Source organism: Astatotilapia calliptera, chromosome 17 (genome assembly GCF_900246225.1).
Source record: "Astatotilapia calliptera chromosome 17, fAstCal1.2, whole genome shotgun sequence".
In the NCBI taxonomy this organism is placed as follows: domain Eukaryota; kingdom Metazoa; phylum Chordata; class Actinopteri; order Cichliformes; family Cichlidae; genus Astatotilapia; species Astatotilapia calliptera.
The window spans coordinates 3,129,853-3,144,868 of record NC_039318.1 but is presented as its reverse complement, the minus strand read 5'-3'; the positions used below and the strand labels follow the sequence as shown (position 1 = coordinate 3,144,868).

The 15,016-nt window shown below is 42.5% G+C and overlaps 1 protein-coding gene across 12 annotated transcripts in view; it reads right to left on the bottom strand.

The window, feature by feature from the left end:
- The window catches only part of nav3 (neuron navigator 3), a 415,168-nt gene that overhangs the window by 182,269 nt on the left and 217,883 nt on the right, over positions 1–15,016 (bottom strand). For 10 of the 12 annotated variants that reach the window (XM_026148159.1, XM_026148163.1, XM_026148160.1 and 7 more), the window contains exon 1: positions 2,559–3,066. The exons of the other annotated variants lie outside the window; for them this stretch is intronic. In XM_026148159.1, coding sequence (XP_026003944.1) covers positions 2,559–2,816 — 258 coding nt within the window. In that variant the 5' untranslated portion in view covers positions 2,817–3,066. Of the gene's footprint in view, positions 1–2,558; positions 3,067–15,016 lie in introns of those variants that run through there. 12 annotated transcript variants of the gene reach the window in all.

The window sequence follows — 15,016 nt, the reverse complement described above, 5'->3', positions numbered from 1 at the left end:
CATACTGTACGCACAGACTTGCAGACACTCCTGTGAAATAAGTGTAGTCTATTGTGTTGTAGATCCATGGGGGATTATCCACCTCACAATAAATGCAGACCGAATTAATCCAGCTGACAGTGGCCACAACAGAAACTGGATGAACTAAAATTAACCTTGTCTGAGAAGTTTAATTGTGCCCTTTGCACGCCATTAGACACCCAAGTAACAGCCTGCAACACTTTTGTCCACTGCTTATCACAGATGGAGCGTGAGTGCGGCGGCCTTTCTCTGCCATAGCTACAAAGTACCTTCAGCTTTGGACTCGGACTATGATTTGTTTTTAGAGGAGCTTGTATTAAGATTCACTTGGACTTCCTTCTTGGCTCTGTCAAAACCAGCACTGGAGCACTTACTGTGTTTAATACTTACATAAAATATTTATTTTTCTTCCACTTTTGTCATGGTCATTCTGCTCCAGGAGTAACAATACCAATGGGATATGCTGGACTCTTGGGGACTCTTGGGTTCACGATTGTGCTTTCACAATGACATGTAACACACGTTGTTATTAATGTTTCATTAACATTTATTAAGCAGACAAGTGGAATTTTCCACCACAGGCAGGTGAAATCTTAAACATCGAAAAAATACTTTCGTCTTTGGGAAACGCCAATCATGTTAGGATGTGCTTAATCTCAGGCAAACAAGCTAACACATGCTGGCACCACTGTATATATGGAGGTGGGAGCTGCATGTGCACAAACAAGCATGCGCGGTACACATGTGCACGTGCATACATAGACTTGTGCTTGATCCTGTTGATCCTGTTTGATAAGAGGACTCTAAATTAAACAGGGGGTGTTGGTTGATGTGAAGGAATAATGACAGCATTTACTCCACTTTCTCTCCATTATTTTTCCCTCTGGAAGTCCTGAAAGTAAAGCTCTTTAGTGACTACACAACACAATTAGACAGACTAATTACCCCCTCCATACCACCCATTCCTTACACACACTGACAGGCTGGGGCAGGCAAGTGATTTCTGCCTGCCTACAGGCTTCTCAGGGACAAGGACTATAATATTGTGCGCTGATTGCACTTCATTTCAGGCAGTTTAGCTGATGCTCTGTCCATTAGTCTTGCAAACCTCTAGTGATATGAAGGATGAGGGTCAGAACTGCAGTGCACTTGCAACAAATCTGTCACAGTAGACCTTGTTGTTTATGGAACACTGAATAAACATGAACAAGAAAAGAACATGTGAAAATATAGATAGAAAGATGTGGGAAACCTGGAGAAATTTCCAAAGCATAAAAAGTAATGGACATTGGCACAAATTAAAATCAACTTCTAAATTCATCTTCTTCAATCTCCAGTCAAAAACAAACAGTCACTTATTGGAGCAAGCGGGAGTCAAGCTGTGTTAACGAGCTGAAAGTCAAGCTGAAGTTGCCGGTTCAGAAGCAGGTTAATGATGAAACACCCCCCTCCCTACCTGTTTCACAGTCACCCTGCAGGTGACTTCAACTCAATCACAGACACACTGGGAGGATTTAAATGCAGAAGGCGCACTGACCCCTGCTTTAATGCCTTTTGCCCACATTTCTTCAAGATCACGAGGAAGATCAGCAGTTTTGTTCAGTATCAGAGAAAAAAAGATTCACACTTAAGGAGTCACTTTTTTGTCTGTCAGGAAATCATGTAGCGGTAAAAAGAATCAAAAGCCGGTGCAGGGAGGGAGAGAGATCAAGTAGCTAAACAGGAAAGTTTCACTTTGCGCTCACACGGCTCTGGATGTGGGATGGGCTGAGGCTCTGCTGAAGCTATTTGGCGGGGAGTTTTGAAAACTGCTTCCTTCTCAGGATACACCAGCCCCACCTTCACTGTTCCAGTTTGAGCCAAACATTTTTGCAAAAGGGAAAGAACTTGGAACAGTCTTGATCTTGCAGGGTGAAGCACTTAACAAGACTATCTGAACCTATTATTCATCTACAGCACTTTGATGCAGCTGGACGTATTAAGAATATGCTCTGAGAGCAGGGGGACAGCACCAGTAATCTATCTGAATTATTATCCTGCATGAGCGTGTACACACAAACCATGTTCCTCTAATCCTCTGGCCTACTACAGTAGCTTATGTCTCCATAGACGAGCTGATCAGGAATTTCATATTTCTCGACAAAATGCACATACAAATGCCTGAATACCTACATTTCTCGTCCGCTACTAACACACCTTACACACACACACACACACACACACACACACACACACACACACACATTTTTAAAGCGTATGGAAACTAAATGGGCAGCAGAATGAGGTAATACACTGCCGGCAATACATTACTCATCCAGTTTCCCTTCTTAGTTGATGACCCAAAGCCGGCAAAATCATCCCACCAGCGCACACATGATTCACTGCTGTGTGCTTGAGCTCTGTTTCAAGGCTTGAATGACACCTGCTCAGAGAGCAAAGCAGCCACAGAGAGACAGTCTCTTCTCTGACACCTGTGTCTCCGAGTGTCACTACAACCTGCACACATAGCTGCTAACAGTCTGTCCATCTCCACTAACCTTGCAGATCTTGCTCTCCTCCGTCTCGGCTTTGGACTTCCCTTCTGGGCTCTTCTCTTGCTTGTAATCAGACTTGACTGACAGCTGGCATGAGAGCCCCGGGGTACCTTCGTTTGTCCTGAGTTCCTGCTGTCGGGCCATGTAGCCCTGCGAGGTGGCTGCTCTGACCGCGCTAGGGATGGGGAGAGCGGTGTGCACTGGCTTCGTGCCCACTGCAGAGGGTTGCCTAAGCTTGGAAGCTACGCCAACTACCGGCATGGCAACAAAAATAATAACAGACAAGTAGAAGACAGGTTAAAAAAGAAGAAGAAGATGAAAGGGAAGCAAATCTGCAGTGTCTCCTTCTGATGTGTGGCCCACGACGGGAAGGACAAACAAAAAAAAGAAAATAAAAAATAAAAAAAAACAGCAGTTGCCTCTCAGACCGAGAGGAAAGCAACTGCGCTCATTCTGTAGCCTACAGCCAGCAGGACTCACAGAAACTGAGAAGGCTTCTCCTTCCTCTCGTTCACTCCCTCCTCCTTCTCCTCCCACAAGCAACTACATTCCCTCCTCTTCCCCTGCACTCTCTCTCTCTCTGTCAGAAGTGTACCACAAAGTCAGCCAAAACTGTTCAAGGGGGCGTGAACTCCTCTGGAAGATATAACCACCACTCAGCAAAATGGTGATTACAGAGACCTGGCTGAGCGTGCATGTGCGCTCCCAGAGAGAACTGTCAAGACAGCTCTCTCTCGCTCTGTCCCCCCCACCATCCTCTGACTTTCTGAAGCCAATAAATAGACTTTCTCTCTGTCAACATGTGGAGCTGGCCCTTCCTTTGATGAGAAAAATAGTAAAACAAACAAACGTTATGATTTTTTGGTGGAATAAAAAGAGTTATACACAATGAGGAAATCCAACAGAGAGAAAGAAATTGATTATTTCTGTACTAACAGTTGTAAGAAAAAAAACAAATTTTTTTAAAACAGATTTTTGGCCAGGTACCACTTAACTGTTGCTACTCAGCTGCTTTATACTGAGAAAGAAGTGGACTCTCTTTCTCCCACAGCTGCTCAGCCACATTCACTGTTTCCCTTTCTCTTTGGGCTATCTGAGTGTACTCATTTTACAAGGTGTGAGACATTTGTCAGCAGTGGCAAGAAACCTTTGGTTACAAGCAGAAACAGACACTGACATGTGGGCTGCGCTAAACAGTGTTAGGTACCGGGTAACTGTTTTAGGCACTTAAAATAGAGGACAACGAACAGCAGGGCCAGTCTTTGCCTTTAAAACAGCACCAATCTCCTTGCAGTTCAGAACAGCTTTGAAAACTTGGTTATTTCTGCCCTTTTATTCAGTCACTGATTGGCAGATATTATCTGCCACAATGCAAAACATATGATTATGAGTGTTGGGCCAGTACATGTCAACTACATGAAACAAACCTGACTAAAATAACTGATGATGGCTCTACAGAAACAGATTTAAAGTTAATATTATTATTACTCTTTTGTAAAAACAGATCAAATAAAACTGATGTAGGACGGCAACAGAAAAGTTGCAATGCTGCTCCAGATGCCACACAGCTGGTTTTAAGCACTGTGAAACAAGAAACAGGCTCCTTCAGTGTCCAGTGTGGTGGAGAACGACTGACTCCACCATTTAGAAAAACTAATGTTTTTACTGTATTTGGTGTGTGTTTCTCTATAATAATAATAATAATAATAATAATAATAATAATAATGGATTGCATTTATATAGCGCTTTTCGGGGCCCTCAAAGCGCTTTACTATGACCATTGTCCTCTTGCGAAATGGATTTCAGCCACACTTTAGTGTTACCGTTGATTTAGTCTGTAACATTACAGAAATGAGTAAGGGCAGGGTTAATGCAGGACAGACATAAATCTGTGTGAGAGAAATTCTTCAAAGACTACGAACGCATGTAGTTTTGGTCTGTATGTGCCTCCATTTGGACTGCGTGACACAATATGACATGGAGTTTTTTTCTCCCCTTGTTGCTGAAGGATCTCTGCTCTGTGAGACACATAAAAGGGAGTGAAAGTTTTATGTGGAAAGGCTGCGTCTGGTTCAGTTTAGAGAGGCGAGGAGATGCGCTGCAGTCAGAGGGGCACATTGCGGTGTCATGGCTAACCGGAACTTTTTAACACGGCATCGTCCAATAAAAAGGGCCGGGAAAGTGAGGAAATGCAAACACAGGCCACAAATGTGACCTTGTCACAAAAATTACAACATGTCAAAAGCTACCTTTCTCCAGCAGAGCTGCAGACTCCATACACTCCCTTTTTGCTTGGTGAACAATAGCGAATTTGAGGGTAGGAATTTACTAAAAATGGCCTGATTATTTTTACACACCCTTTTTTCCTCTTCAGTACTTTTGACAGTCAATCGCCTTGCCTAATAGGGATGCTGCTTCCCCCAGCTCAGAATAGCACCAGCTACTCCAACATGTTTTTAATCATGCACCAGGGGCTGTCATGACAAGCCTGAAACAACAGGATACCACGTGAATGAGTGGCGTAAGTCCAAGTCTAGACTCCAACTGCTGCTGCCTGCCAGGTTGCACGAATCGGAGCGCATCTGGCAGGTATCCAACTCTCCAGGACAGACTGGAACTGTCAGGGAATCCGTATCTGATGAGGTCTCTTCACAGGGGTGCTGAAACAAGCCCAAATGAAACCTCGGTCAAGTCTTAAGAAAACCTCTCACTTCCTTCTGGTTCTTGTTGGTTTCTGGAGGTAATCACCTTGCACCGCAAAATCATTTCCCAGTGAGAGAAAGCTATTCAGGTTCCTACAGGTAAAAGAACTGCTGCTGTAGTGCTGAATGTTCCGTGTTTACCAAACGTGAAAGCTCCCAAAGTCAACATGAGCAAAGCAGATCTCAGGTTAACACAAACCCATCCAGGAAGGTCAGCATCCTTATGTTTGGGTACCAGTGGCAACCACTTCTGTAAAAACAGTGTAACAGCCAACTTTGTCAAGGTTGAAAGGGGAAGAGGGGAATCTAAAGTGATGAATGATTAATATTATTAAAAAGATGAGTCTTCTTATGCTGCAATTTATGTGCTAAACCTTTGATGACTTGGTGTTTCTTAACTTTATTTAAAGACCACATTCATCCGAATTTTAAATGCCAAGTCCAAACTCAAAGAACCCACACCACAATACCCATTATTTATCAGGACCAAAACATGGTATCAAAGAAAGATCCTTTTCCACATGTTAGATGACCGCACAAATTCCTCAACATTTAAGCTCCATGGGCTTTTCTGAGAAGCCCCCGCTTCAATAACTCCCAGAAAATAAGCCAAACAACAACATAAAACCATGTGTCCATCCTGATGTGTATCAAAAGTCCAGGCAGCTGGTGCTGTAGCATCTCTGTACTTGGCACACATTTGGCCCCTTAGCACCAAATATGAATGACTAGTATAGCTGACAATGTCCCAAATGCAAGATTCACAGACTATCGTGTACGCTCGTCTACTCAAGGTGTCACGCGAAATCTCCAGAGAGGAGGCAGACGGTGGAGGTCGCAGACAAGGAGGGAGTGATGAAAGCTTGGAGGTTGACTGTACCAACCATCTCTACACAGTGCATGCGACAGCTAAAAGCAGTATCATGCTATTATCCCACACTCGTTGCTCTCAAACAGGCAATAACCTGGTGCTGTGTGCAGTTGGGTGCACTCAGCCCCTCTTGGCAATAACTGTTCTTTTACATAAAAATTCACTTTTTTAACAGTTGATGTTTAGACCTACACTTCTAGCTGGAGATTGATGCTGATCTTGTCAACATTCAGGTCAAAATTTGAGTGAACTGACTACTGCTGGAAAACAAAATAAGGGTGGCAGCATTTTAGTCAGTAAGAATAATATATAGTTCTGAGTTATGGAATAATTAATGACATGTGTTTATTATCTCTTTGAGGAAATGGGTGGATGGCTAACCAATACTGATTGTTGTACGTGGTTTAGAGGAAAGATACCACCCACGGTCACATAACGTCAGCACTGAAGTTGTGCTATAGCTGTGAAAACAAACACGCCGGGGCACTAGAGATAAGAGGGGTCAAACACCTTCCTACCAACCCAGCATACACGCACACACAGTTTAAATACAACTCCCCCAGGGAGGCTAGATAGATAGTCACGCACCTGGTGCTGTCAGCACTCTCAATGCTATCAGTCAACCGCACATGAGACAACATGGAAAATAAAACAAACACATGCTGGCACACACACACACACACAACAAAGTATGTCGCTGAACATATGGTGGCATCCATAGTGTCTTAATGAACGGCATGTGCCATTAATGTACATCAAGGGTCAGCCAGGTAGAAATAAACACGCATTTGCTTTCTCTCACTGCTTAAACATTTACAAATAGATTCCTGCTCCTCAATCAACCTTTGGCTTCTCCGCAGGCAACCATCCAAGCAAAAAAAGCATGCATTCAACTAAAAACAATCGAGCATCATGGGAAAACTTGTTTCCCACAGGTCTTCATATTCAGTTGTGAATTGCTGCTTGGATATAATGTTTTCAATAAGTTTTGAATATGAACCCCAGATGTAAACGAAGTGGCTCTGCGACTATGTGCCAAACAGCTCTCAACTAGATTGTGAGTCCAAATGTATGACCTTCATTATCATGTGAACATTTTTTTTTAATTGTATTGAACCTACGTACTCAAAATAAACAGAATGTAATTCAATTCAATTTTATTTATAGGTGCCAATTATTGGAAGGTAAAGACCGTATAATAATACAATGAAAACCCCAACACCTTTGCCAAGCACTTGGTGATAGTGGAAAGGAAAAACTCCTCTTTAACAGGAAGAAACCTCTGACAGAACCAGGCTCTGCTGTGAGCGGTTGGCGGTGAGGGGAGGAAGAACAAAACAACGTATCATTAGTGTCGCTTTGACAGTGCATCTTATTTCACTTGCTTTTGAGTGAAAAAGAGTCATTTGCAACTACAGCTGTGAGATGTATTCATGAAAATCTTTCCTCTTCAAATGCAAAACGTATCTTAGAAATACACTTAATGTTCTATAGAATAGAAAACTACTTTTCTTGGATACTGGATGGCAAAGACCTGCATTTTGTTGCTCGTCAGCTCCTTCTGATTGTTCAAGGAAACAACATCTTTGATGAATTTCAGTCAAAACCATAGCACTAAAATAGCTTAGCGGTTATAATTATTACTACTGATATTCTTATGAACTTGGGTAAGGGTGAACCTTCCATTTTAGCCCTGCTTGAAATATCTGCAGCCTTCGATATCGATGATCATGCAAGTTTTATTAGCAGACAGCAAATCTGGGTTTTCTTTATACTTATGTAACAGATACTTCAGAATTCATTAATCAATGCATGTCCTCATCTGCACCCCTTGTATGTGGATTCCCCAGAGCTCAATCCTTGAACCAATTCTGTTTTCTTTATGCATGTTACGCTGGGGCCATCCACTGAATGTTTGCATCCTCAGCAGCTCGTCTGTAAAGCATAAAGCCAATTTAGCTTTTTAGGTTTGGGGCAGGGAGTAAGGCATGTTTGAGGGATGGTGGAATTTGAAAAATGTCCTCTTTCAGGACTGCAGTTATAAACAAGACATTAAGTGTAGGTTTGATTAATTAAAAGTAATTAAGGCTTCCTGAATTCCTCTCTCAGTCATGCTGCTTGAATTGCCATGTGGTGGGCTAAGAGCTCTACTACAATGAGGACTAGAGTGAAAGCAGGCATGTGGAGCAGCAGGATTTCCCCAGCACTCCAGTCGGGACAATTCTGGCTCTTCCTGTTCCTCTAGTTAAAGGGGCCACTGTGGCTTTTTTTTCACTTCTTCATTTCTCACTTGGACATTCATTTATTTACTTTTTCATTATCAGGGGCAACACTCATCACTTTATTCCCTCATATGCATTTTTTCATATTTAGTCACATGTATCTCTCCCTTACTGACTTACTCAACCTTTCCTTACTCACTACTCAATATCTGACTTTCAACAGATGAATGTAGTTTATTCTGTTAATTTTGGGAACCACTGTGCTTTACTTAAATATGCACTTGCTCAGTTATTAATTTAATATGCTGAATGCTTTCGCTGGCATTCACATTGACTCACAATCATTCTCTCGCTCTGTAGGATCGTTCCCTCTGTTGCTCCATCGTCCTCTGATGCAACGATATCAAAGTCCCCTTGGTAATGTTACTGAATGGATTGCACTGGTCCTGTAACACACACTTTCTGAGGTCAGTGTTTGGATTCAGATTAATGGCGAGAATGTTGGTGAATGTGAAAAGAGTCACTGACACCAGTCTTGAATTCTTTCTCATTGTGTTGTATGAGTGAAAGCAAAACATCATTCTTCTCCTATGACACAGAGAAACTGAGGAAGGAGGCAATAACAATGCATCACTTTAACACAGCTTGTTCTACGTGCTGGGATATTTACAGTGGCCCATAACTGCTATGTCATTTTTCAAAGACAAGCTTATACTATGAAGAGAAAATTTACCATATAAAAAGCTCTTTTGGGTGACATTTTTAATAGTATAGCGTCCGCAGTGTCATATTATGGCATGTGCTCTTTGTCCTGTCAAACGCAAATACTCCAACCTTCCCACTAAGCTTCACCCACCTCCCGTTTATAAAAAAAACCCATCCACTTTCTTGTCCTTATTGTAGAACACGTTCCTCACTTCTCTTTAGTAAAAACTTTCATTTTTGTTGCCAGGTTGGTGTAAATCAATCCCACTGATGAACATCACATTCCTTTCCCTAGAGATTTGTTATGGTTTTCCCCACATCCACCCCACATCTTGATGTTTCCACTCTTGTCAAAGACTTGTATCCTCACTGAATCTTGGATTTCACAGCTGGGGATGATAAAGTGCTGAAAGGGGCTCTTCCCTCTAAAACAACAAGCAGCTAAGGGAACGTGGATGTGCTCTAATTTCTGGATTATGCTGGAGTGACGATGGTGCTGCCTGATCGATGGCACCAGCATACAGAGATGCATGAAGCGCAATAAAGTAAAAAAAAGAAAAAAAAGAATAACTAAACAGTTAATTTGTTTTTTTGTTTTTTTTTACTTAAGCTACATCAGAGCTAGAACAACCAGAGCTAAGGAAGCCAGTCCAGAATTAAAATAGGTGGCTACTAGCAAATCTAATTTATCTAATCAAGCTACAAGACTGCTCTGGGGAAATGCAATAAAAAGGCCAGAGGAAATTCGACTAATACAACACCAACATGATACAAGAAGAATCAGGGAATACTTCAGCATTGAACATTAAAACGCCTCACCTTGGTGCATCTCTCAGCACATTACAGTACACTGACAACAGTATGAATGCTTCGTGTCTTATCTTGATCATGGTTGACATAATAAATGGAATGTAGAGAAACTTGGCTCTTCACTGTCTTTCACAAATGATTTTACTGTTATTCAGGTTGTTGATAAAACACAAGCTCAAGTGTCTTTTCCTGCTCAAGATCTCAGCTATTTCTAAACCACATGAACCCACGGTGACCAGGTGTCACAAACCTTGACAGTAAATCCACTTTTGTAACTGGTTTCCTGCTAACTATCTCATTAAAAACATCCCATAATGTGTGACAAGACTAGATCTCCCATTGTAGCATCAATCATCAGAAATAGGAAATGGTTCCACATGACTGTTATTAAGGGGCCGACTTTGCAGCATTAAAAGGCATATTTGTAGCTTGGTACAAAAAAATGTGACCTCTGTGGAGAGCTTAACTTTTCATAATAGCTCAGGATAAATTTAGAATTTATAGTCTAGCAGTGGAAGCACATTCATAGTCCACTGGCAGTCCAGCCTACATGTAGAGAGCTCTGCTGTCAGATGAGGGCAGTGTACAAAGTCTGTGGGCCACTCTTGAGGAAAGTTCTAACACAAAAAGAGCTATAATGAAACAGAATGTTACAAACAACAAAAAGTGTCCACAGCAGCCACTGTTTATGATTTTCAGTGTTTTCTTTGTGGTTCTGTCGCTCACAGTAAAATCTGCTGTTGGTTCTTTTCCTGTTCCCTCTTGTCAACCATGTCTGCAGAGGGTAAAAACCCCTATTTGCACGTTCTTCGGATGGAATAATGTATGCAGATGAGCACAGTTATGGGACTGTAGTTACACTGAACTGTAATAGAGATGTTGATTTGTTGATTGATACAGGCAATGGAAGCCAGCTGGAATCTGCCAGACCATATTCATTATGTCAAGACAGTAAACTGGACATCTTCACTGGGTGTGTGTGTGAATGTCTATGTGTTTGGTGTCTCTTGTAGCATTCCTAATGGATTACCTGACTAACATTAGGGCTTGTTGTATTCACTGTTCTGTTACCTAGCACTAAGTAGCAAATGTGTATGTCTGTCTGTTACACTTGCCAACGAAGCTAGTCGGCATTACCACTGTAAGTTTGTAGCTCAGGAGTTCCGTGTTGCTGTCCCTCCCTCGGTCTGAGAGGGACCCACACCTTACCGGTAGGTAAGGTGCCAAGGGGGTATACACCAGGCTATGGTGATCCATCAAACCCTGGTTCAGCCTGGGCCATTTCCCACTAGAGCAGTTTTGTGACGACACCCTATGCTTAGCCTTGAACCAAGTGATTGAACTGATGGTCACATGGTGCACCCTCCTGACACAGCGCTGACCTACCTGCATTTTGTATTAAATAAAGATAGGCATATCAAGTGAGCCTTGACACTCGTATGCAAGCAGAACACACCTAGTTGTTGATGCCAAAAAGCCGCCGGGAAATTATTTTCCAGGCAGCTCACTATAAGCCAATGGTGTGCATCCTGGCTGGAATGTCAGCTGGTGAACCAGCCGGCCATTCCAAAAGTGACTTTGCGCTCACTACCATTAATGGACGTCCTATTTGAGTGCATCGACATGGATCTCTTTCGGCCATCTCACCGGAGTGCCCACAGATATCGCTTTGCATTATTTCTGATGGATTATGCTCGGTGATACCCCGAAACAGTACCTCTGCAAAGAGTGTGGTGCAGACACACAGGTCATCTCCCAAGTCGTTTATGTCTCGCACGCTAAAAGACCTGTACGAATTACTGGGCATTAAATCTATTCGTCCCAGTGACTACCACCCTCAGACTGGTTGATGGAGTCACTGAATAACACCTTCATGTCCACGATTCGTAAGTTTTACAAGGATGAACGCAATTGGGATCGCTGGTTAGACTCTCTGCTGTTTGCAGTATGAGAGGTGTACCAGGCCGCCACAGGATTTTCTCCCTTTGAGTTGCTGTTTGGCAGAAAGAAGCGGGGGGTGTTGTACCTAATTAAATAAAACTGGGAGGAAGGTCCAATCCTAGCTAAAAATTAAGTTCAATATGTTCTGGACCTGAGAGCAAAGTTACACACGTTGGGGAGGTTTTCACAAGAGAATCTGCTCCAGGCCCAGCAACATCGGCAGGACTTGTACAAGAGAGGGGCTAGACTCAGCCCCACATCTGCAACACCTTTTTGCAGATATGTTCCCTGCCTGGTTGTACAACACTCATAGAGGATCATTTGGAAACACGCCCTGGTGTGAAGGTGCGTTCACGGCCCTACAGGTTACCTGAACATAAAACACAAATTATTCAGAAGGAATTGGCTGAAATGTTAAAGATGGGAATAACAGAAGAGTCACAGAGTGCATGGTGTAGCCCCATAGATTGTGTAGTGAAGAAAGATGGCAAATGGTAAATGGATGGATTCTTATATAGCACTTTTCCACTCTCCTGGAGCACTCAAAGCGCTTTATACAATATCCCACATTCATCCATTCACACAAGCACTTTCTTTGATGCTTTTTAGTGCTCCCTAGCTAACAGGTATTCACAGATATTGCTGCTGCCTGTTTTGATTGTCCACAGTGACACCTTGCCGGAGCATTTGCAGCAGGTAGCCGATGTCCTGGAGTCCCTGAGCCAGGCGGGGCTCAGTGCTAACCTGGAGAAGTGTCCGGTTAGATGGAGGGATGTACATTACCTGGGCTACTACTTGGAAAGCAGACAGGCGCACCCTCGGATAAAACAGAAACAACTCCATCCTGCCCCCAAGACAAAATAAGAGGTGAGGCAGTTCTTGGGGCTGGCTGGTTACTACCACCGGTTCGTGCCCAGCTTTGCTGACCAGTCCTTTGACTGATCTCACTTGAAAGGGTGCCCCAGATCTGGTCCAGTGGACAGAGCAATGCCAGGCAGTGTTCGTGCAGGTGCAGAAGACTCTCTGTGGGGAACCCCTGCTCTACACTCCTAACTTTCCCCTCTCTTTTATTCTGCAGATTGATGCCTTAAACAGAGGACTGGGGGCACGTTTGTTCCAACAGGTAAGGGGGGTTGACCGCCCTGTGGTCTACATCAGCAGAAAACTTCTTGCAACACAGTGTGTATCGTGTCCTTTGTGTCCTTTGTGTGCTACAAAAATGAAAAAAATCCAAAATTAAAAAATTACATAGTGATGGCCATATTTTATATTGTCTGCAATTATGGCCGATTTACAGCCATCACACTCTACTTAGCAGCATAGAAAAACTTTCCTTTAAGCTGGCCCGAGATTTCCATACAGCAGAGGCATCAATATAAGAAAAACTCAAGCCAGACATGATGGGTATTCTGCTCCCCAGGATATAGACGAAGGTCTAAATCAGCAGCAGGGAGTCCACTTCTACAGCACTTTCAAGCTCCTTAGTATCCTCATTCCTCACTGGATTATGTTAATATGGGTAAAATGCAGATAAATTCCCTGTGCACACCTAGTACCATAAATTCTTCCAAAAACTTTGGTTTAGGGATCATAGTATAAGCATTCAGCACCATATCATCACTACAGTCAATGTCTTTATAATATCAATAAAGGGAGCTTATTTGAACCTGATAAGTGCTTGCTAAACAACAGACAAATGTTCTGAATCCCTTATTAACTAGCTTAAGCCTCATTACTTCTGCTAAAGCACACACAGCTTATGACCTCCATCCCCTAGGCTGTAAATAGGAAAAGCTTGTTGTTTGCTCAACTGATAAACACATATTGGTGTCATCTGTGGCTGGCCTGGGGTTGCTTTGACTCGGCCTCATTAACACTGTGGCTCATAACGACTGTTTTTATGATGACCGAGAGCGCTGTCTAAGGAAAAAGAGTAAAAAAAACTTCAGCTGTACCCCTGGAAGTCAGCATGGTGTCAGCAGAAACCAGATGTGAGAGTGATACTGTGCAAGCATACCTATGTACAGAAATGTGTTAACTATCATGGAAAGACACATGCCTTATAGCACACATCCAAAAAAGTACAGTTCAGTGTAGAATGTCTATTCAACAGCAAAACCTTGTTAAAGATACCTTTAAACAGCCCATAGCGCTGTACTTTACATGTTCGCTGTCTTGTAAACTACACACAATCATTACATACGTTTCTAAGACAAAAACAGCCGGGAGCTGTCTTTGCTCTGTTTTGATTTATGATTATGCTGAGAAGGGGGAGAAGTGAGTGAGGACAGTCATCTAATTGGTACACTGACTGACGGAGGTTTAAGTCTAACATGGAATCAGAATAAGCAGGAAGGGTGTACCTATGACTCTATGTGCGTGACAAGACCGTGTTGACTGCGACTGAGTTCCTCTCCTCTGACACACATGTGTCGGCTATACATCCTGTTGACATGAAGCGAGTAGAAGCAGTCAGTGAGCCCCTAGTTCATGGTTGCTATAGCATTGTTCCATGTGATCTGTAAAGGTAAGAGGATAACTGTGGATTTGATACATAATTATTTTAAATAAATAAATAATAAATACTGTTTTAATGATTAAAGATCTGGACGTCAGGTTTAGATGAAATTGGCATTTTATTGATGGAGATAATGGAGGTCTATTTGAAACAAATGATTCTCTTCTATATTGTAGATCTGAAATAACTACTAATGTGTGTGTGTGTCTGCAAAACAGAGAGGAGTCATTACAGATGTCTGCAATCACTGAATCCACAAATTCTCTGAATGAATTTCTGCTGCTCTTCTTTCCTGCGTTATCTTTCTTCCCCAGCTGTCTCAATCAGTCAGTGCGATCCTAAAGATGATACTATAATAGTGTATAATGTGTGTGTGTTTGCCTGACAGAATGACAAGTACCTTGTGGGTTTATCTTTGTGTATACATATGGATGAGAGTGATGGTGGGTTCAGCGTGATGGCAGCATAGGGGGTCCAGCAAGTGTGTTTAGACTTAGGCTCGTCTCAGTGTTTCCATCGTGTTATGATGTTACTGCTGAAAGCTTAAGCATGCTCTCTTGGTGATTATAACATTTTCTTAGGGTGAAAGAGCACTGCTCTGTTTTATAGCTGAAAATTCACAAATGATGCGACTAACCAGTAGTACAAGGTTTTATCTAGTGCCACTTCGTCTAGTTTATACTGGGTTCTTT